The sequence below is a fragment of the Notamacropus eugenii genome, chromosome 3, assembly GCF_028372415.1.
Source record: "Notamacropus eugenii isolate mMacEug1 chromosome 3, mMacEug1.pri_v2, whole genome shotgun sequence".
In the NCBI taxonomy this organism is placed as follows: domain Eukaryota; kingdom Metazoa; phylum Chordata; class Mammalia; order Diprotodontia; family Macropodidae; genus Notamacropus; species Notamacropus eugenii.
In genome coordinates, this window is record NC_092874.1 from 44,827,522 (window position 1) to 44,851,853 (window position 24,332).

General features: G+C 36.8%; 1 protein-coding gene and 1 pseudogene across 14 annotated transcripts in view; one reads left to right on the forward strand and one right to left on the reverse strand.

The window, feature by feature from the left end:
• ULK4 (unc-51 like kinase 4) overlaps positions 1-24,332 on the reverse strand; it is a 674,194-nt gene that overhangs the window by 432,766 nt on the left and 217,096 nt on the right. For all 14 annotated transcript variants that reach the window (XM_072651430.1, XM_072651427.1, XM_072651429.1 and 11 more), the window contains 4 exons: positions 23,631-23,752; positions 23,383-23,439; positions 9,520-9,571; positions 9,322-9,416 (listed from right to left, as the gene is read on the reverse strand). In XM_072651430.1, coding sequence (XP_072507531.1) covers positions 9,322-9,416; positions 9,520-9,571; positions 23,383-23,439; positions 23,631-23,752 — 326 coding nt within the window. The remainder of the gene's footprint in view (positions 1-9,321; positions 9,417-9,519; positions 9,572-23,382; positions 23,440-23,630; positions 23,753-24,332) is intronic.
• On the forward strand, positions 17,283-18,081 carry LOC140531003 (ataxin-3-like; annotated as a pseudogene).

Sequence of the window (24,332 nt, forward strand, 5' to 3'; positions counted from 1 at the left end):
ACAAACATGAACCTGGACAGACTTCAAAAGACAGTGGAGGACAGAAGGGCCTAGAATGTTGTGGTAACGAAGAGTCAGACACAAGTGAACAACAAACAACAAGAAAAACAATGAGCAAAAGAATACAGGCTTGGGAATCTAAAGGGTTATGTTCTTCCACTAACTACTTGAGTAATTTTGAGCATGCCACTTAAACATTTTGTGCCTAAATTCCCCAAGCAAAAAAAAATGATAAAGTGGGACTCTGCCTCGCTGTGGTTCCATTTTGACCTACAATTCGATGTCTCTATGATGCAAAATTATACAAATGTCAACAAAGACATGCAAAACAGATGTAGAATTTAGTCTTCTATGACAATGTCAACATCTCATAGCTTTTACCAAATACACATACAATTCTTTTATTTTTAATGTAGAGATAAGGACACACAGGGGTGGGAGAGAAATGAAATTAAATGCTGTGAAGGTGTTCACCTAAACTTGTCTGAAAGGAAAATATTTCAGAAAACTGTTTGTCAATGACCAACAAACTTTTAATTGATTTTTGAGCCCTAAATCTGAGTGAGTCTACCATGCATACAGAATAGCACAATTTTAAACTTGTTAAAATGACATCTTTTAAAAATTTTACACTCAGTAGTCATTTGAATTTTTTTATTATCTTAGTGGAATAAATCATTGTGAGGAAGCAAAACTAATCAATTCTAGTACTCCTATACTTAGAGCTTTGATGTTACCATATACAGCAAATAATGAGAAGTACTTACGAAAGACAAACATACAGACTACACAAAACAGGTAAATCAGTAGCAAATTACATATTTCCAAAGTCTGATACAAGATATCATCTATCGTCTAGGTCTTATACCGATGATTAAGACTTTGCTTACCTACCACATAACATCCCAGGTGGCTATTTTGGGAGACAGCAACAGTAAGAGCTCTCCAGCTGAAAGGGCTGGAGGTGAGGCTAAAGCAGGGCCTGGGCTGGAGGGCTCAGTGGACAGCGCATCTGGGACTGGGAGGCTGCTTAGCTCAGATTCCTGGGAGGCTGCTTAGCTCAGATTCCTGGGAGGCTTCAGTGTGAGCCTCAGAGCTCATCTCTTACAAAGCTCTTCAAGGGCCTTGTGGTTGCATTCCTGACTTCTATCCTGATCCAATTCGGATGCCACCTCACACTTCTGACACTGCCCCTCCCTTTCATTACTTTTCCTATGTGAAAATTTTTATCTTTTTCAAATTACACATAAAAAGCATTTTAACTTCTGCTTTTTAAAATTTTGAATTCCAAATTTTCATTCTTTCATTTCCTTCCCTCTCACTGAGATAATAAGCAATTAGATAGAAATTATAAATGTGCAGTCATGCAAAACATATTACTTTACCATATTGGTGCAAAAGCAAACACAGACCAAAATAAAGAAAAATGTTTAAAAAACCACGCTTCAATCTGCATTCAGATTCCATCAGTTCCTGCTCTGGAGGTAGACAGCCTTTTTCATCATAAATCCTTCAGAACTGTCTTAGATCACTGTCATTACTGAGGATAGTTAAGTCATTCACAGATGATCATATCGCTTTTACTGCATACAATGTTCTTCTGGTTCTTTTTGTACTTTTGCATCAATTCATTAAAATCTTTCCAACAACCCTATTAATTGTACGCAGAGTTCTAGTCCTATTGTGTTTCTAGTTTCTATCTGCATAAGAATTCAAGTTTTTCCTTCCTCTCACTCCCTCAAAAAAAACCAGGAAGTGTTCATCCATCACCTGCTCAGATGCTGTCCTGACCTAGACAGGATTCTGGACAAGGATTGGGAAGGAATAAGGAGGAAAGTAAGATGATAAGTTTTAATCATTTCTCAAATTTTTTGTTTTTTGTTTGTCAAGTTAAAGAATATGGGAAAGATCTAAGAGAGCTGAGCAATGTAACTTCCAGCTGATGTGTCCTTGTGAAAATTCACAAAGAGGGTTGGAGCCAAGATGGCAGAGTAGAAAAACACACATGTGCTGGCTCTCCCCACACAGCCCATAAAACACCTGTAGAGAGGGACTCTCAACAAATTCTAGAGTAGCAGAAGTGGAGAACAACAGAGTGGAGGAGATTTCCAGCCCAGTGTCACCTGAAACACCAGCAGCAAACGTCTGTTGCACCAGACGTGGAGCAGAGCCCAGCCTGGCCTTGGCCAAGCCATGGCAGCACATGGCTCGCAAACAGCTCTTGGGGGCAGAATCTCCACTCGCAGCAGCAGCAGCAGCAGGTCCACAGACCCCTTAAGCCACAGGCACCAAAAGTCAATGACAGGGTTTTTTCAACTGACCGGGAAGGGAGAAGGGCCTTCCCATAGCTCTGGCCATAGGCAGAGGCCACAGAGGCCACATCGGGCAGGGGGCAGCAGTTCCCACAGCAGCCCCTACAGCAGCCCACAACCCCTAAGGGCACTGAGCAGCCCATTCTTACCTCAGCCCTGTGTAGAGGCCGTGCAGCAGCTGATCTTTATCTCATATTGAATGGCGGCCCTGCCCCTGCAGCTTATCTGGATCTCAGCCCCCAGTGCTGGCTTGGCAGAACTGGAAGCCAGGTGGCTGGGGAGAGGAAACTGCTAAGATTCTGGGCACAAAAATCTCTTTCTGTGCCCAAACCAGTGTACATACCTAATTGTGCCACCTTGGGAGAACTGAGATCTTACAGATTCCCCGAGTATACCCTACTCTTCACAAAGCACCCAAAAGTCAAGTAACTGGTTGGGAAAATGCCCAAAAAAGGGGCAAAAAAAAGACTACAGAAGGTTACTTTCTTGGTGAACAGATATCTTCTCCCATCCTTTCAGATGAGGAAGAACAATGCTTACCATCAGGGAAAGACATAAAAGTCAAGGCTTCTGTATCCCAAACATCCAAAATAAATATTCAATGGGCTCAGGCCACGGAAGAGCTCAAAAAGGATTTTGAAAATCAAGTAAGAGAAGTAGAGGAAAAATTGGGAAGAGAAATGAGAGAGATACAAGAAAATCATGAAAAGCGAATCAACACCTTGCTAAAGGAGACCCAAAAAAATGCTGAAGAAAATAATACCTTTAAAAATAGGCTAACTCAATTGGCAAAAGAGGTCCAAAAAGTCAATGAGAAGAAGAATGCTTTAAAAAAGCAGAATTAGCCAAATGGAAAAGGAGGTTCAAAAGCTCACTGAAGAAAATAGTTCTTTCAAAATTAGAATGGAACAGATGGAGGCTAATGACTTTAGGAGAAACCAAGAAATCACAAAACAAAACCAAAAGAATGAAAAAATGGAAGATAATGTGAAATATCGCATTGGAAAAACAACTGATCTGGAAAATAGATGCAGAAGAGACAATTTAAAAATTGTGGGACTACCTGAAAGCCATGATCAAAAAAAGAGCCTAGACATCATCTTTCATGAAATTATCAAGGAAAACTGTCCTGATACTCTAGAACCAGGGGGCAAAATAAATATTGAAAGAATCCACCGATCACCTCCTGAAAGAGATCCAAAAAGAGAAACTCCTAGGAACATTGTGGCCAAATTCCAGAGTTCCCTGGTCAAGGAGAAAATATTGCAAGCAGCTACAAAGAAACAATTCATGTATTGTGGAAATACAATCAGGAGAACACAAGATCTAGCAGCTTTTACATTAAGGGATCAAAGGTCATGGAATATGATATTCCAGAAGTCAAAGGAATTAGAACTAAAACCAAGAATCACCTACCCAGCAAAACTGAGTATAATGCATCAAGGAAAAAAATGGTCATTCAATGAAATAGAGGACTTGCAAACATTCTTGATGAAAAGACCAGAGTTAAATAGAAAATTTGACTTTCAAACATAAGAATCAAGAGAAGCATGAAAAGGTAAACAGGAAAGAAAAATCATAAGGGACTCACTAAAGTTGAACTGTTTACATTCCAACATGGTAAGATATTATTTGTAACTCTTGAAACTTTTCAGTATCTGGGTACTGAGTGGGATTATACACACACATACACACACACACACACACACACACACACATACACACATAGAGAGACAGACAGAGAGCACAGGGTGAATTGAATAGGATGGGATCATATCTTAAAAAAATGAAATTAAGGGGTGAGAGAGAAATATATTGGGTGAAGAAAGGGAAATATGTTATGGGGCAAATCATCTTTCATAAAAGAGGCAAGTAAAAGACTTTTCAGTGGAGGGAAAAAGCAGGGAGGTGAGAGAAAAAACATGAAGCTTACTCTCCTCACATTCGACTAAAGGAAGGGATAAAATGCACACTCATTTTGGTATGAAAACCTATCTTACAATACAGGAAAGTGGGGGAGAAGGGGATAAGCAGGGTGGGGAGGATGATGGAAGGGAGGGCAATGGGAGGAGGGAGCAATTACAAGTCAACACTCTTGGGGAGGGACAGGGTCAAAAGAGAGAGCAGAAGCAATGGGGGGCAGGATAGGATGAGGGAAATATAGTTAGTCTTGCACAACACGACTATTATGGAAGTCATTTGCAAAACTACACAGATATGGCCTATATTGAATTGCTTGCCTTCCCAATGGGGATGGGTGGGGAGGGAGGGAGGAAGAGAAGTTGGAACTCAAAGTTTTAGGAATAACTGTTGAGTGTTGTTCTTGCATACAACTAGGAAATGAGAAATATAGGTAATGGGGTATAGAAAGCTATCTTGCCCTACAGGACAAAAGAGAAGATGGGGATAAGGGGAGGGAGGAATGTTAGAAGGGAGGGCAGATTGGTGATAGGGGCAATTAGAATGCTTGGTGTTTTGGGGGAGGGGGAGGGGAGAAATGGGGAGAAAATCTGGAACCCAAAATATTGTGGAAATGAATGTTGAAAACTTAAATAAATAAATTTAAATAAATACAAAAAATAAAGAAATAAAATTGGTCTATAATTTTCTTTCTCTGTTTTTGCTCCTCCTGGTATAGGTATCAGTACCATATTTGTTTCATAATAGGTATTTGGTAGGATTCCTTCTTTGCCTATTATTCCAGATAATTATTAAACATTGGAATTAGTTGATCTTTAAATGTGTGGTAGAATTTGCTTATAAATCCATCTAGTCCTGGTGCTTTTGTCTGGCCTGTTCAATTTCTTTTTCTAAAATAGATTTATGTAGATGTTCTGTTTCCTCTTCTATTAGTCTAGGAAATTTATATTTTAGTAAATATTCTTCCATTTCACCTAAATTGTTTAAATTTATTGGTCATAAATAAATAAATAAGTTTATTTATTTAAATTTATTTTAAAAAATTTAAAAAAATTCACAAAGAGAAAGCTCTTAAGTTAAGCATAAACTGCAAAAGCTTATGTACAGAGAAAAGAAAAAAGAATCCATTTAAAAACAAACATAAGAAGAATAATGATCAAAAAAACACTGGTTTGGAAATCAGAAGACTTAGGTTCTTGATTCATGGCTTCTTAAGTGGAAGTACCCTCATTTATAAGTAAAAAGGCAATGTTTAGATTGGCACAATTCAAATTACCAAATGCCAAATGGAACAATTTATCAAATCATAAAATACAGCTTAAATAAATGTTTGACTTCTGAAATAGCTATTAATCATGTCTTAAAATATAAACTTTTAATGTCACAAAGAAAATGTTTACACACTATATATGACAAGACTCAAATGGATCACCTGCTACAGTCCTGTTCTTCTAATGCCTTCCTTAAAACAATAATAAATTTCTTTTGAGTTTCTTTTGAGACTATTAATAACACTGATGGAATCATTTTAGAAGAGTCTCCTTCAATTGTATGACTTGAATTTGACAAAAATAAATATCCAGAACAAGCCCAGTTCTAACCAATTTAGTTTTGATAATCAATCTACTCAGTGTTTCCTAGGACCAGGTGCTCAGTTTCAAAACCTACAAAAGGATGAGATTTTGATTATGTCCATAACATAAGCAGGAGTTATATTTTAAAAATTTCTAAGTTGTTTATTTAAAATTTGATTGCATTTTCTCATGGAAATAGCATTAACACAGGGTGTATGTCAAAAAAAGCCAATATAATTGTTCATACAGATCTGAAATGTGGTACTGGCTCTGTCCCTAATTAAGTGCATGACTTTCGGTAAATCATTTAATTGTGTGGGCCTCCATATTCTGATTTATAAAGGAGAGGGTGGGCATGTAGTTAGACTACAATAAATTCAGGTCAAGAAATAATTATTAAGCACCTTCAATTTGCAGAGCATAGGATTACTGCCCTCATGGAATTTAAAAGCCTGATTATCACTAAAGTCATACCCAGCTCTAAAATCCTGTGATCCATGATCAACTCTACCAAAAACCACTATAGAACACAGGCATCAAGTTACTACTAGAAAATGAGTTTAGAATTCCAACTTAGGAGGTCAGGAGCCTATCTCCTCCCACAGCAATAGGATTTGGACCTCTCCCATGACAATAGATCCCATGGCGAGAAGGGAGTACAAGCAAAGGTGTAGCTTGCTATTTACAATTTTTCCCCCCATAAGCCACAAGGATTGAACTGTGTCCCTTCCTATTGCCTTTTGCTTCACCCACCATCATGCCCAACCCAAGCCTAGAAACTAAATAGTGGGGTTCTAGGTGATAATATCAAAAGGTAAAACAGATGCCCTCCAAATTCTTTCTGTTGTTTGCCCTCACCAGAAAGGACTTTAAATTTAAAGATCATTCAATTCGATAATAAATTCAAAATAAATAAATAATAATAATAAATATTGAATAATTATTAATCAATTAATTTGAATAATAAATTCAAATCCATATAAATATATTAATGGTAGGCCTTTACAGAGAAAAGACTGAAGGGAAATGAAGTTGTATATAAAAGGAAATTCAGGTTCAAGCCTGGTTTGTCCACCACTACCAGTGCTCAGATGACTGCTAGAAGGCGAAGAGTAAAACAGAGAGAAGAGATAGGCCTCAGAAGGGAAGTCTAGAGGACAAAATCAAGGCTGAAGGCTGGAGGTCAGGGCCGAATGATAGGGAAAACATTTGTATGTAAGGGGGACGTCAGTCATAGTACAATCTTGATGTTACTACGTACAGTGTTCTCCTGGTTCTCCTTATTTCACTTTGCATCAGTTCACATAAGTCTTTTCAGCAGCCCTATTACTTGTACACAGAGTTGTAGTCCAACTTTATTTCTATTTTCCATCTACATAAGAATTTAGGTGTCTCCCTCCTTCTAGTTCCTCAAAAAAAAAAACCAGGAAGGATTTAGTCATTACCTATTCCATTGCTACCCTGACCTAGACAGGATTTGGGACAAGGATTGGGCAGGAGTAAAGAGGAAAGTATGATGACAAGTTTTAATCATTTCTCAAGTCAAGTCAAGCATACATAAAATTGGGGAATGTGTACAAATTAATAAATATTTCAATGACATATAATAAAGATCCTATCCCTTTGCTGTGAAACTGAAAACATGGCATAAGGAAATATCCAATGGTAGACTGATTGTCAAAAACCAAATTCCTCAGGAGTAGGTAATAAATATATCAATTTTTGGACTTAGTTAATTTTTCAGCTATTGTAGAAATACATTTTTTAAGGATTAATTTGTCCAACTCTCCTAATATGGAAATCACTTTTTTCTTTTTTTTTTCAAACTAACAGCCATCCTAGAAAAATTTTTCACTAAAAAAAACAACAGTTTGATACTTTTCACTGCTCTTTAAAACATACAAATTGTTACCAGCTTTATATAATTAAACTATCCTGAAAACTGGGACGATTCTGAGAGAACACTTCTGGTCAAAATGAAGGATATCTTTCTATATAATGAAGTATTTCTTTGGATCCTTTAATATGGTTAACATTAACTTTTCAAATGGCACTTACTATATCCCTATATCCACTAGAGTGTATTTATATTCATGGATTCCAGTCATGCTCCCAAAGAGGTAATTAGACGATATCCCATGAGTTGCAACATTCTAAAAATATTTTGTATGCATCATGTAAGATGAAGCAACAGTTTTCTCCACAATAATGCAGGCTGTATATCAAATAATTAGTATGCCAGAGTCTCTTCATCTGGTAATAAACTAATTAAGCTTCAAGTTAAATGGAAGACAGTTAGTGAAAGATCTTCCAACTTAACTCATTAAATTCAGGACATTTTTCATTATGGAAGCAGATTTAAGATGATAACTGCGCAATTAAAGATTCACTGGAAAAAAAGAAGAAAGGATTGCTATGGAAATGATCAAGGAAGGTGGGTGATAATTTTCCACATTCCAAAAATAGCTCTTCCTAATTACAAAAGTAAGGTTAGGCATTGGACTTTGCTTTCACTGGCAGAAGGAAATACCAGGTGAAGAAGCTCCTTTTACCAATGTACAGTCACCGGTGTATCCCTTCTTTCCAAAATCAGTCTTAGAGAGATTTCCCTGGTGATCCAAACCTTTACAGGACATTCCCATGGTCAAAGAGCTAGCATGTGTCAAAAAAGACTCGGGCCCCAGGTCTTTCTGTAGGAGAGGCCTGCTCTCTCTATTCACTATACCTGTCATGAAAATATATTAATTAAATAAACTGGGGAAGAAAAGCCCAGTTGATAATACTCCCAATGTATAAGCATATGTGCTACTTTAAAGATTACCATGAGCTTTCTTCATTTTAAAACCTCACATGGATGGCAATGAAAATGTCACAACTTCCAATCTGAAGAAGTAAAACGCATGACCCCAGGAAGGGCAGTGACATACCCCAATAAGGCAATAGTTCAGAGGAAAGAAAAGAGAAGAAACTGCTTAAGAAGGTACCATATAAAGAAAGGGGTGTGGTGCTTAAAGTAAGAATTGACCTGAGTCATGGATCCAACTTAAATCTAATTTGGATGCAAAAGGTTTTGAGTCAAAAATCATCTTATTTTATACCCTCCATTTCCCGATTCTGTAAATCTCAGCTGGAACCAGACAGAGAAACAGAAAAGCTAAAGAAACCAAAGACATGTTCCAGTCATTCCAGCAGAAGAGCGTCTCTTCACAGGCTTTATGGAGGGAAGGAAGCTCTAAGAGATGCCCAAGGATTCTATAAGCTGCCTGAGGTGGTGTGCATGTCTTACTTTTATCTCACCTAGTTCCTAGTACAGTGTCTTAGTAGAGACTCAATAAATGTTTGTAGAAGTAAATCTAAAAGTTCTATCATGAGTTCCAGCATGACCCTGAACACTCAAACATTTATTGTTTAGGAACAACACTAATTTATAATCATATTACTTGAAAGCCCTGCACTATGAGGAACTTACTCAACGAATAGACTAATGACTTTTTAAAAAAACTGTTAGAACTGACCGTAGAGCGGAATTGTGTCAGCAAGCCTGGATGTTGTGTTACTGCTTCAAAAGCTAACAAAGTAATTTTGATCAATTCTTCTGATGCTGTTGGACCTGGAAATAAAATAATCATTACATGGCTCTGTTATTATGACACAAAATACAATGTCAAAATACTTTAAGTAAAGAGGTAAAAATGCCCTTATGAAATACTGACCTATTGCCCCATCTATATTGGTCTCTCCTGAGTCTATGGAGTTAATATGATTCTGTAAAAAAAAAAGAGAGAGAGAAAAAGAAAAGTTGAAATAAACATGAATTCCAAAACAAGTGATTATTGTGCTGCATAAAGAACCACTGTTCTTCTTTATTAAACAATTCACTGACAACAATAAGTACTATCCATACGTATATAGATACATATACACAAGTACATATATGTACACATATACACACGCATATATGTCTGTATATGTGTGTACATACATGTTATGTGCATGTATATATGTATACATATATACATACTATTCAGGACCACATGCATATATAAAATATTAAAGTAGACAGTCTGAGTACAAGGTAAGTGTAAAGCTAAAAAAACCCTCAAAAGTAACAAATGTAAGAATATTTACATAATATAAAAGTCTAACTTACTGATTAGCTATTAAACTATGTAGCATATGGCTCCACTCATATAAAAGACAGACTTCTGACCAGCAAAACTCCCTAGCACATACAGAGAACTGTGAATCTCTAAGTGAAGGGAACATGCATACGAGAAGAAGTCATAAATGAAGATTAAAGCCAATCTACTCCAAGACAGCATCAGGCAGAGGCAAGAATACATTTGCAACTCCATTTCTCAAAATCAGTCCATTCAGTCAATGTGTACTGAAGGTCCACTACACGCAGACTTGAGCATTAGGTGCTATAAGGAGGGAGGAATGGGTAGGACAAAAACGTTATACATAACGAAGAAATCATATACTTTGAAACTAATGAGGCTAGAGAGAATGGTGAACAGTGCCCCAAAAGACTCGGGAACCAATGTACAAGAGACTAAGTGCAGGCAGGCTGTCCTACTCAAGGAGGAGGAAGGGAAATGTCAGGGCAGAGAACTGCAGAAATCATCCTAGGTTTGGAATGGGAGGCAGGAATCACAAACAGAGGTTTGCTTGAATGGAAGGAATACCAAAACAAAGGACTAACAATGAGAATAGTTACGTGGAAGTTGTGATTCTCTTTAAAAGGAAAAAAGGATCAGCAGAATATGGGGAAGATGCCGCAGCAGAATGTGTCTCAGGCTGCACACCAAAGGGAGGGATGTAGGGCTGACGATAGGACAGAAGGTGTAGAGTACCAGGAAGGCTGTTCTAACTGCACCACTGACAATAAATAGCCTGAGAAGCAAGTACCAAAGCTCCCATCTGATGCTCTCACTCTTCACTTTAAACAGGATCATCAAAAAATAGACAAAAAACAAAGAACAATCTTTGGCATTCCCACAAGGAAGTTGCCCAAAGGAAGGAGATAGAGTGACTATTCCCACAAACTTAGGAGGAGCTTCCAAAGTGACACAGTATTATGCCCCAGGTAGCAAAAGAGTCTTCAAAGGCCCCACTGAGAAGCTGGAAGAATGAAATATTAATGATTTAGCATGAGTAAATGCCAAACTGTTCTTCCCAATGCTCCTCTGTCCTTTAATTTATTTCCATTCTTCTGATTTCACTTTTATGTCAGGATGTGGCTTTCATAAGTGATACAAAGGACACACTACTGATTTCTAGTTGCCAATAAGGGAGCAATCGTCTCCACAATTTGTTTTATCATCCATTATATTTCATGAAGTTAAAGTTTAGGAGCATACTCCTCTTAAGAGTATGCTGTAAATAATGCTGGGAGTTTATACCTGATATTTTCAGGCCTTATTTTTTTCTGATTTGACAAACTGATAAAGTAGTCATTAAATGTTATGGACTAATACAATCATTGGTCCAACAGAGCAAAAACATTTTTCATGACCATATGGTGATATTGTGAGTTACTCTGTAGTTCAATTTATTTATTTTTTTGAATAAGCTTATTTATTCCTATGCACATCATACCAGCATACCAGATACAATAAAGAGCACATGTTGAAGTCAAGAAGGTTTGGCTTTAATTCCCACCTATGACGTTGTGGGCACCCAGACAGTTCACAGGGGTAGAGAGGCACAGATAGTTGTCAGAGGGAATGAGACTGGACAGCCCCTGGAATTTTGGCATACTACCTGTGGTATACGCTGCAGGAATATTAGGGCAGAGGTTGATTGACAAGTTTTCCCGCATATTCCTAGCATCTAGCATGGTGTCCTGGACAAAGTGGGTGCTTAATAAATTCTGCGAACCTAGTGGTTACAGATGGCATGTTTACATTGTGGTAGCCAGTTTCCCCTGTAACAACCAAACTCCCAATATATACTGAAACACTGCCATGCTACACTTAGAGGTTCTCATGCTCAAGCTGGTGCTTGTCTATGTCTCTGCTACTTTTGCCACATTCTCTACTTTTTCTGTCCTGCTATATCAGTCAAGAGAAGGAAGAAAGCTCTGGAACCTTCCAGAATCTAGAACTTCAATCACACTTTTAGGTTTCAATTACATCTTTAGTTTCTGCTGTTGGCTACTGGTGCTGTATTTAACAGAACTCATGAGTTCCAAGATGGTGGGGCTTTAAGTTGCATCATTCACTGGGACAGTCACAGTAGCTTCTGTCAGCCTCCCCCACTGGAGCAAAATAGTTCAGGAAAAACCATGTTGTCACACGCAGTCAGGGCCAGGCCACAGCTAAATTGTGAAGATGGTGAAACTTCCCATAGGCAGCCCTTCACCTCCACTTCCTTGCTGGCATCTGATGACTTCATGACTCCCTAGGACCTCACTGTAAAAGCCCCTCCACATCTGCTGCCCTAGACCCAAATGTCTCCTCTTCATCACAACATGTTCTCCACTAGCCTTCACACAAGAGAGTGTCTCACAAATTAGTTTACACTCAAGTATCAATCCCTAACATGGCACCACTATAGTGATAATAACAAAATTATTTGTGTAGCTCATTGAAGGTTCCCAGAATGCTTTTTTCACATCTTTGGGAAGTAAATAATAAAAGCAGTTGTCCTTCCATTTTACAAAGAGGAAGCCAGAAGACTCACCCAGCATCCCTGAGCTGGTCAGTATAGAAGCCAGGACTCAAGATATAGGATTTCCAAGTGGCTTCAAGACCAGGGCTTTAAAAAACTCACTAAGGGTAAAACTTCCAGCCTCACTTCCAAGTTGCTAGGAGCAAGACTTGACAGTCCATCATACAACTCATGCAGCAGGTTGGCAGCAATGACTCAGTCTATAAACTAAGATGACTATGCAAGAAGATAGTGTGTGCCCTCACATGTTCCAGTGGTGAAGGAAACAGGAATATTAACAATAGCTAACACTCACAAAGGTTCAAGTTTGACAAGTGCTCTCTTCCAACAAATCCATGAGGTAGGCACTCTAAGTAACATCCTATCCATTTTACAGATGAGGAAACTGACACTTGCAGAGTTAAGTGACTTGCTCAGCATCCTATAACCAAGAAATGTCAGAGCTCAAAAAAAAAAGTGCGGTCTCCCTGATTTCAAGTCCAGCAGTAGACTTTTCACTAAACCACACATCCCACCTCTAGATAAAAAAGTACTTTCACTCCCCATCTATTTATTATGGCTGCTTTCCCCTATTACATTGTAGGCTCCTCATAATCAAGGATCAAGATGTATCTATCCATGGGACATGCTCAACAGATATGTGCTAAAAGAAGAAAGAGATTCATTAAAGATTAGAGACAAAAAGAAAGTTTGACACTACCTGCCCCAATAAATAGGGCAGCCTCTTTACTTCACCAGTCATCGAAATCTATAGCAATAGTAGCACTTGGAACAGCATTTCAATTGTTGCTGCTAATATTAATTACTTGCATTTACAATCATCATTTACAAGGATCTATCATGCGACTTGTATCCATGAAAGTTATATGAAGCTATAAGAATGCTTTTTTCTTTTTTTTGATTTAAAAGTTACTCCTTCTGATTAGAGTTAGGAATTCCATTTTTCCTCAAAACATAAATAATGTTGAATTTTTCTGATGCGACCAAGTAAAAACCACAAGTTAATTTTCCATCAGCTATCACCTGCTTGTGAAGTAATCAAAACACAAGGTGAAGTACAAAAAACCTAAAGGGGTCTTCTCCAGCTCATTAATCAAGCAACATTGTGAAAAAGTCAGTTACGATGAACATGATGTAGCACAACACTGTGTCCCCAAAATATGTCCACAATATCAAAATCTCTTATTATCCAACATCAGCTAATTCAAGACCCTGAGAATCATATGTATTTACGCATATGACATGCCTTCTAATATTTTATTGTACAATTGTCAATTAAATGAAACTAAACAAACATTTACTAAGTACCTACTATGTGCCAGGCACAGTGCTAGGTACTAAGAATTCAAGGACTAAAAACAAAAATGCAAGCTCAAGGAACTTACATTCTCCAAGGCATAAATGAAATGACTGTAATTTAAAGGAGAGATAGTACAATCTTAGGGAATCTGTAATGGCTCTGCACAGATGATGCCCTAGCTGGTTCATGACAGGTATGGGAGAAACCTTTTGGAGGGCAGAGGCAAAGACAGAGCATGGGCTCAGGAAACAGCCATCATTAGGCCAGTCTGGCTGTAATGTGGAGTGTGTGAAAAAGGTCAATGAATATGTTAAATGAAAAGCAAAGGAGTGTATGTTTTATCCTAAAAGCAATGGAAAATTGGATCCTGCAGTATGAAAAGATTCATCTTTGGAGAGTCAGGCATCTGGACTGAGAGCCTTTAACTGGAGGGGAACACCTGTGTAAGGATTATAGCAAAAAGGAAAAAAAGTCACCATGTTGGAAGTATAATTCCTGTTCCTCCTTCCCTGACCACAGGGCTTGGTAAGAGTAGCTGAAGAGGGACAATGCCAGGTTACTTTTAAAAATCATTTGAAATCACTTTTACTTATTTTGTTAAATATTTCTCAATTAGATTTTTAAAATTTATACCTTTTTTTTAAATTTTGAGTTCCAAATTCTCTCTCTCTCCAGCCTTGTCCCTGTCCTTGAAGACGCAAATGGACAGACTGCCAGGTTGGGAGTCAGGCTCCTCTTCCTGAGTTCAAATCTGGCCTCAATCTTATTAGCTATGTAACCCTGGGCAATTTGCTTAACCTTGCTTGCCTCAGTTTCCTCATCTGTAAAATGAGCTGGAGAAAGAAATGGCAAACCACTCCAGTATCTTTGCCAAGAAAACCCTAGACAGAGTTGCAAAGAATCAGACATGACTGAAATTGCAAAACACAAATACATGTGAAGTCATGTAAAATATCTTCATGTTGGAAATGTTGTGAAAGAAAACCCCAATGAAAACAATAAAAATAAAGTTTAAAAAATGTTTCAATCTGCATTCAGAGTTCATCAGTTCTCTCTCTCTCTCTTGAGATGGAGAGCACTTTTTATCATAGGTCCTATGGAACTGCCTTGGAACATTGTCCAGATCAGAGTAGTCAAGTGTTTCACATCATCCCTGCAATATTGCTGCTGCTGTGACTGTACAAGGTTCTACTGGTTCTGCTCATTTCATTTGGCAGTAGTTCATCTAAGTGTTCCCAGGTTTTTCTGAAACTATCCTGTTCCTTATTTCTTATACTACAAAAGTACCCTATCACAATCATACACACCTTGCTCAGCCATTCTGCAACCGATGGGCATCCTCTCAATGTCTAATTCTTTGCCACCATAAAAAGAGCTGCTGTGAATATTTTTATACAAATAGGCCCTTTTCTCTTTGCTTTGAGCTCTTTGGGATACAGGCCCAGCAGTGGTATTGATGAGTCAAAGGGTATGCACAGTTTTCTAGTCCTTCTGGCATAGTTCCAAAGCATTCTCCAGAATGGCTGGACTAGTTCATAACTTCAGCAACAATGCATTACTGTCTGCATTTGCATCTTTCCACACAACAATGACTTAGAGCACTTTCTATGTGATTACTGATAGTTTTTATTTCTTCTTCTGGAAATTGCCTGTTTATATCATTTGACTATCAACTGGGAAATGGCTATTAATTTTAAAAACTTGGCTTAGTTCCCCATGTACTTGAGAAATAAGGACTTTATCAGAGAAATTTGCTGTAAAATTTCCCCCAGTTTCCTGTTGTCCTTCTAATTTGGGCTGCATTAGTTTTGTTTGAGAAAACTTTTTAATTTTACTAATTCAAAGTTATTCAAAGTTACTTCTTATAATCCTCTATATTTCTTGTCTCGTAATAAACTCTTCCTTTATCCATAGATCTGAGATGTATATTTTGCCATGCTCTCCTAATTCACTTATAATATCACTCTTTATGTCTTTTTTTACCTTATCTTGGTAAACAGTGTAAGATGTTACTCTATGCCCAGTTTTCGTCAAACTGTTTTCTAGTTTTCCCAGCAATTTTTGTCAAATGTTGAGTTCTTACTCCAAAAACTTGGATGTTTGGGTTTATCAAATACTAGATTCCTATGGTCATTTACTACTGTGTACGGTGTAACAAATCTATTCCACAGGATCACCATTCTGTGCCAGATTGTTTGGATGATTTCCTTTTTTGCAATGCACTTTGAGATCTGGTACTGATGGGCCACATTCCATAACAATTTTTCTCCCTAGTTATTGTTGACCTTTTGTTATTCCAAATGAATTCTGTTATTATTTTTTCTAGTTCTATAAAATAATTTTTGATAATTTGATTAGTATTGCATTAAATAAGTAAATTAACTTATATAGAATTGTCCTTTTTGTTATACTGGCTGAGCCTACCCATGAGCAATTAATATTTGTGCATTTGTCTGAAAATTTGTTTTGTAATTGTGTTTCGATAATCTTTGAGTTTGTCTTGGCAGTTTATATTGTCTGCAGTTATTATAAATGGAATTTCTCTATGTCTTCCTGTTGTTTTTTGTTGGTAGTGTATGGAAATGCTAATGATTTGTGTGGGTTTATTTTATATCTTGCAACTTTGCTAAAATTGCTAGTTATTTCAACTAGTTTTTAGTTGATTCTCTAGGATTCTCTAAGCAGATCATCATAGCATCTGCAAAAAGTGATAATTGAGTTTTCTCATTGAATATTTTTATTCTTTTAATTTCTTTTCCCTGTCTTATTGCTAGAGCTAGTATTTCTAGTGTAACATTGAATACTAGTGATAATGGACATCCCAGCTTCACTCCTGATCTTACTGAGAAGGCTTCAAGTTTATTCTCATTACAGATAATGCTTGCCCTTAATTTTAGATAGATACTACTCAGCATTTTAAGGAAAGTTCCCTTTATTTCTGTGCTCTCTAGTGTTTTTAATAGGAGTGAGTATGGTATTTTGTCAAAGTTTTTATCTCTCTATTGAGATAATCATATGATTTCTGTTGGTTTTGATATTTATGTGGCAAGTTACACACTGACAGTTTCCTAACATAAAACTAGCTCTGCATTGCTGGTCTAAAGCTTACCTGATATAGTGCTGTAATCTACTAGCTAATATTTTATTTAAAATTTTTGCATCAGTATTCATTATGGAAATTGGTCTACAGTTTCCTTTCTTTGTTTTTGCTCTCCATGGATTAAGTATCAAAACCATGTTTGTGTCATAAAAGGAATTTGATAGGACTACTTCTTTATCTATTTTTCCAAATAGTTGATATAGTATTAGAATTAATTGTTCCTTAAATATTTGGTAGAATTCACTTGCAGATAAATAAACATGGAGCCCACCTTCCACGAGAAACAAGAAGGCTCACGCTGTGCTCAACACTGCTTGAATGATCAATTGCAAGGGGAATAATTTAGCCCTGTGGAATTATCCTCTACTGCTCATCAGCTAGAGGAAGATGAGAGGATGAGGATGGCAGAGGGAGGAGTCACTAGTGACAACTATAGAACATTTTTACAGCAACCTTCAGGAAATACGGATGACGGTGTTTTCTTCTCTACTCAAGTAATGGCTACTGCTGGAGGCAGGATACGGAACTGGATGGATCAATGGTCTGATCCAGTTACAAGCAAGGCCTTGAAAGTTTGGGGTTTAGAGCTAATCCTCTTCAACAGCCCAGAGTATCAGAGGCTCGGGATCGATCCTATAAATGAAAGATCATTTACATGCAATTTTAAGGAACATTGGTTTAAGGTTTGAAAATTAGGAAAACAGTAGTTTAACCTCAACTCTCTCTTGACGGGTCCAGAATTAATCTTGGATACTTACCTTGCACTTTTCTTGGCTCAGTTACAACAGGAAGGGTGACCTACCAGACTGTGAAGCTGACCAGTTCCTGCAGATGACTGGGGTACAACAAATGCATGGACCAAAACTCACTGGAGAAGAATGAGCCCAACGAAAAGATCAAAGAGTACAGAAAACAGACCTAGAGTATTCTTTAGAAGTAAGTAATTCATACGATGGAACAGGAATGTTAGATGAAGATGAAGAGAATCTACAAAGAGCTCTAGCACTAAGCTGACAGGAAACTGATATGGAAGATGAAGAAACATCTGCATAAGGCAATTCAACTTAGCATGCAAGGTGGTTCCAGAAATAATATTTCAGAAGACATTCCACAGCCATCAGGTACAAATTCACCAACATCTCTTACTTCAGAAGAATACGAAAGGGAAGAGAAGGCTACTTTGAAAAGCAAAGTAGTTGATACTGAATTAAAACTTGCATATTTAAAATCTGTTTTGTGATTTTTGTAATGTGCCTATTTCTAAACGTACAACTTTGACACACAAACAGAAAGTAAAAATATTTTCACTTAAAAAAAAAAAGAATTCACTTGCAAATTCATCCGGTCCTGGGGCATTTTTCTTAGGGAACTCATTTATGATTTGTTTAAATTCTTTTTCTAAGATGAGGTTATTTAAGTATTCTATTTCCTCTTCTGTTAATCTGAGCAGTTTATATTTTTGTAGATATTCATCCATTTCACTTAGATTGTCTGTTTTACTGGTATATAATTGGGCAAAATTACTATTAATAACTGCTTTAATTTTATTTTCATTGGCAGTATATTTACCGTTTTCATTTTTGATATTGGTAATTTGGTTTTCTTCTTTCTTTTTTTTAATCAATTTATCCATTGGTTTATCTACTTTATTTTTTATCCATAAAACCAGTTCCTAATTGTATTTATTAGTTCAATGAGTCTTTTTTTACTTAAAATTTTATTAATCTCTCCTTTGATTTTCAGGATTTTCATTTCAGTGTTTAACTGGGGATTTTCAATTCGTTGCTTTTGTAGTGGTTTTTACTTGCATGCCCAATTCATTGATCTGCTCTTTCTCTCTTTTATTGATATACAAATTCAGAGATATCAATTTTTCCCTAAGACCTACTTTCCATGCATCTCACAAATTTGGGGATGTTGTCTCATGAAATGTAAAAATACTGATTGTTTCTATGACTTGTTCTATGATACATTCATTTTTTATTTTATTTTTTTTACTTTACAATTTTTGTGAAGGCGTTATGTACAGCTGAGAAAAAAGTATATTCCTTTTTATTCCCATTCAGTTTTCTCCAGAGATCCATCATATCAATTTTTTCCAAGACTCTATTCATATCTTTAACTTCTATGTATATTTTTGTAGCCCTTTGGGCACAGAGATAGAGAACATTATGAAGTACAAAATGGATCATTTTGATTACATTAAACTGAAAAGTTTTTTCATAAACAAACCCAATTCAACCAAGATTAGGAGGGAAGCAAAAAAATATGAAAAGAATTTTTGCAACTAGTGTCTGTGATAAAGACCTCATTTCTAAAATATATAGAGAACTGAGTCAAATGTACAAGAACACAAATCATTCCCCAGTTGATAAATGGTCAAAGGATATGAACAGGCAGTTTTTAGAGGAAGAAATTAAACTAAATCTATCTATAGTAATATAAAAAAATGCTCTAAATCACTATTGACTAGAAAGATGCAAATCAAAACACCTCTGAGGTAACACAACACATCCATGAGACTGGCTAACATGACAAAACAGGAAGGTGATAACTGGATAACTGGAGAAGATGTGGGAGTGTTGGAACACTAATTCATTGCTGGTGGAACTATGAGCTGATCCAATCATTCTGGAGACATTCTGGAGAGCAATTTGGAACTATGCCCAAAGGGCTACAAAAATGTGCATATCCTTTGACCCAGCAATACTGCTTAAAGAACTGTATCTCAAGAGATCATAAAAATGGGAAAAGTTCCCACATATACAAAAATATTTATAGCAGCTTTCTTTGTGGTAGCCAAGAACTGGAAATCAAGGGGATGCCCATCAATTGGTGAATGGCTGAACAAGCTGTGGTAAATGAATGTAATGGAATACTATTGTGTTATAAGAAATGATGAACAGGATGACTTCAGAGAGACCTGGAAGGACTTATTTGAACTGATGCTGAGTCAAAGGAGCAGAACCAGGAGAACACTGTACAGATCAGTGAGTGTTTGTACCTATTTTTTCTATTTGGTCAATTCTGGTTTTTAAGGTATTATTTTCTTCCATATTCTTTGTACCTCTTTAACCAAGCTGTTAATTGTCTTTTCATAGTTTTTATTTTCCTTTGCTTTCATTTCTTTATCTAAGTTTCCCTCTACCACTTTGATTCTGAAATTCTTTTTTAATCTATTCCAGGGATTCTTGCTAGGCTTGCATCCAATTCACTTTTTTTTCCTTGAAGGCTTCGCTTGTAGCTGTTTTGACTTCATTATCTTCTTCTGAGTTTTTGTCTTGATCTTTCCCGCCACCATAATAGCTTTTTTGTTCAGGTTCTTTTTTTGCAGTGTGCTCATTTTCCCACCCTATTTCGTGATTTGGAACTTTATGTTAATGTTAGGCTCTGTTCCTGGGTGGGGAGAGAGGAGGGCAAGAGGGAGTATCTCGAGTTTTAGGCTTTTTTGCACTGCTGTTTTCAAGCTAGTTCTGGTGGTTTGAAAGTTTTCAACGTTTTCAAGGTGATGTAATCCGGGGAGAAGTGTAGTCAATGCTCTCTTGGTCTTCATTCTGGTCCTTATCCAGGAAGGGCCTCTGTCTCTTGTGACTGTAATCAAAACTATTCTTTGGGGACCCTCCTTCCTTGGGAGAAGAAATAATATTGTTCCCTAGGGTCCCTGATCTGGAAGCAACATTACCCCTCAGGGCTTCCATTCCCTCTTAACCAAAAGTACTCCTTTCTGTCCCTGAACTATGACCCAGAAGTGGATATAGGTAAAAGAGCTGCCAAATAGTCTGGTCCTGAATCCAGTGCTAACATAGGGGTCCTCTATAATCTCTTTCTGACCAGTGGCCAGGTCCACTTACTGTCTCTGGCTTCAGAGCCCCCAAAGCTGTTGTTGCTCCTCTTAACATCACCAAGTCTTACCACTGGCTCTGGGCCAGCATTCTCCCTCATGTCACAGATGTTTCTTTCTGACTTCTTATGTGGTCCCAGGTTAGAAGAGTGTCTCATTCTGACCTTCTGTTGGTTCCAGCACTCCAGAATTTACTTTGAGGTATTATTTTAAAATTGTTTGGAGGTGAATGCTGGGAGAGCTCTGCTAAATTCTGCCACCATGGTTACATTCTAATTAATGTGATAAGTTACTGTTATACGTCTCTATACAGTATCCACAGAAGCTTGCTACACTAAAAAAAATCATTTACTTTTTAGGTCTCAATCAATCAATAACAAGTATAAATTTAGTACTAGTGCTAAACACTGTGGTAGGAGCAGGAAATATCAAGGCAAAAGGGAAAACAACTCTTGTCCTCAAGGAGTTTATAGTCTAATCTGGTGTGTGTGCATGTACACCCACACATATGTGTGCATGCATATGTGTACACACATATACATGTATGCACACACGTTTGTACATGTATAGATTAATATAAATCACATCATGCAATATATCATTATATTATAATATTACAATAAATGGCAACTGAGCAACTATATAGATAACTATTCTATGATGTCATGAGCTAAGATGCTTTCAATTTATCAGAGGGGGTATACTGCACCCTAATATCTGGTCAGGTATTAAAAGTATTTACTTCTTTTATATTTAGTCTGGCTATTTCTACTACTATTGACAGAATTTTAAGAATTTGCTTTTCATTCCTCTAGAAAAGAGAAAAAGAAGTAAGTTTCTTCCAGGGGTAAAAACAACAAAACAGTATATTCCATCTGTCCCCTAGGCTTAACAGAAATGGGAACAAAGTGGATGAGAAAACCAGAAAACCAATTCAAAGGAACCAGAAAACCAATTCAAAAGCATTATTGCTACAATCAACTACGTAAAAGAAAAGCCAGCTATTAGAAAAACAAGTAAATGATGTTTGCCAAAAAAGTAAAGTTAATTTCTCCCCTTCAAACAAATGGCAGGAACAGGAAATATCGAGCATCTACTTATTACACATATGTATATCCTGTTCCAAACTGTTATAAAAATGAAAAAGGTTAAAACCATGACAGTCCTATAATAGTAGCCCAAAAGCAGATGAAGTTATAAGGAAAAAAAGTCCTAGCTCTTCTTCTCAACTTGAAAACAGGGAACACACAAAGATTTGGTGAAAATATTTCAAACAGATTATTCATTTATCAAGTCATCCCATTATTTAAATTTTGGTTCACTCCAATATTTTCCTTCCAGATTTTTCAAAAATAAGGCAAATAGGCCAAATGTCCTCCAAAATGGGTGACAAGAATTGTGTGAATAACCATAAGTCACCAGTAGTCGAGTCCCCTGATTAGACCATGGCAGCAAAAGCCATTTACAGATTCCAAGAATGTTGGAACTAGGAAAGCCCTAGGGATGATCTAATCCCAACTCCTCATTTAACAGAAAAGTTACATTTCAGGGTAAAGTGATTTGATAAAGGCAGGTGGTAAAGTAAGAACTAGAATCCAGGTTTCCTGATTTGTAGACAAGTGGTCTTCATACCTTTCAGTAGACTTCTATGTGATAGCTACACCAAAATTATCTCCAAGTTACAAATAAAAGCCACTCCCCTGAGATTCAGAATAAGAAAGTTTCTAAAAGGTTGCAGTTTCATGCATAAGCAAAGAAGTTTAATTTGGCACTCTAGAGGAATGTAATTACAAGAAACTGGAAAATACAGAACAACTTATACTACATTCCTTGAATACATAGATTTTTTTACAGTTAATGACCTAAAAGGAACATTTATACTTCAAAACATCCTCCCTCTCCCTGAAGCATAACTTCTCAAAACAGTCCTTCTCTTGTGAGTGACAATCTTTTTAACAATCTGAACTAACAATACAAAGGTAAATTACTACCTTATTTTAAATACAGAGATTCATAGCCTATTTGAAAGTCTATATTGTTAATATCAAAGTAAGATTGCAGATGCCAAAATTGACAAATATCTTAGTTTTCTCTGTTATACGGCTCAGCATTTCATCAACTCAAAAGAAGGAATTAACTCACAAGGAGAAAAAGATAACATAATTGCTGAGATGTGTACTCTTACACCAGGAAATAGTCAAGGACTGAAGTGAGATAATGCATTGCTGCTCATAATTTCAAGATTAAATTTAAAAATCAGTCCATATAATCTAAAGACATGATCATTTAAACAATTAAAAATGCATTATTAGACAATGCAAGAAAGCACAGATACTAATTATAAAGTATTCTCTAAATTCTGTTTTCAGTCACTTTGTCATTTTAGGAATTTTCATGATATTTAATATCACAATCTGTAATCACGTTTCTATGGAGAAGTTCACCCTATTTATGGCTGTCAACTGAACAAATACATTATTGCAAAGGAATTCATTTTCTTCCAAATGTCAAATTTTATTACAGTCAAGGGATTAAAAAAAGGTCACTTCCCTGGAGAAAACTGAATACCACTTGGATTTTTAAATTACCCCATTGACACACAATCCCAGAGACAGCAGAGGCACCAAATAAGAAATTGAAAAATCAAAGGCGTTACTTACAAGCAAAGTCCCACAATTGAAAAGAAACTCCTCAGTTACAACTTGAGGGCGGAATACCTGTAGGAGGAGAGGATAGGCAGACTGAACGCTTAAGCATATGGAAAATTTTATTTCAAGTAATGTATAAAAATTGAAAATTCTGAGTTGACTTTTCTAATGCTAGCATAAAGCCAATGCATATGGTCAACTGACAAATGAATGAGTCAAATTTGGGTTCCATTTTTTTTGTTCAGAAAAGTGAATTCTACCTGTGACGTAACAAGGTGAAGCACTACAGGCATCATTGGAAGACAGATCTTCAGCTGTTTAACCTGTACCGTCGATGGATGTTTACGTCCAGAAACATTAGCCAACGCACTGAGAACATCACCTGCAAATCATGACATGGAACACCACAAAGGTACACACTCAAGTACTGTCCACAGTTTAGCATCACTGGGGGATTCGGGTGGGGAGGGCAGGAACAACAGAGCACATTCATGAAAACAGTCAGAGGTAGAGAGGAGTACATGGGATGTGACCCATGATGGTGACAAAGAGTAAGAACATGGAAGAATCATTTTACAATGGAGGCATACTAGCCAACCCCTCAGTGGGAATAAGACAATGAGTCTTAAAATAATTCTTTACATGGGAAATAGCTCATTGAGTCCTGAAATAATTCTTCACATGAGAAATAGGTCCCTTATCAAACACTGAGGTTGAGTTAGGTATGTAATAAGGAGTTAATCCTCAGGAACCACTGTTTTCTATAGAAATTAAAATTAGCATCCAATTAGCAAAACTGTGTCTTTAATTTGTATGCAAGGAAAAGTTATGCAGAAAAATAAAGACTAAATCAACATTTTGATCATTATCATCAATATGAATTTTCTCAATAAGAAGGTAAGAAATCTCCAAATATCCTAAGGAGGTGAGGGAAGAAGGAAAGAAGTATGGGAAGATATTTT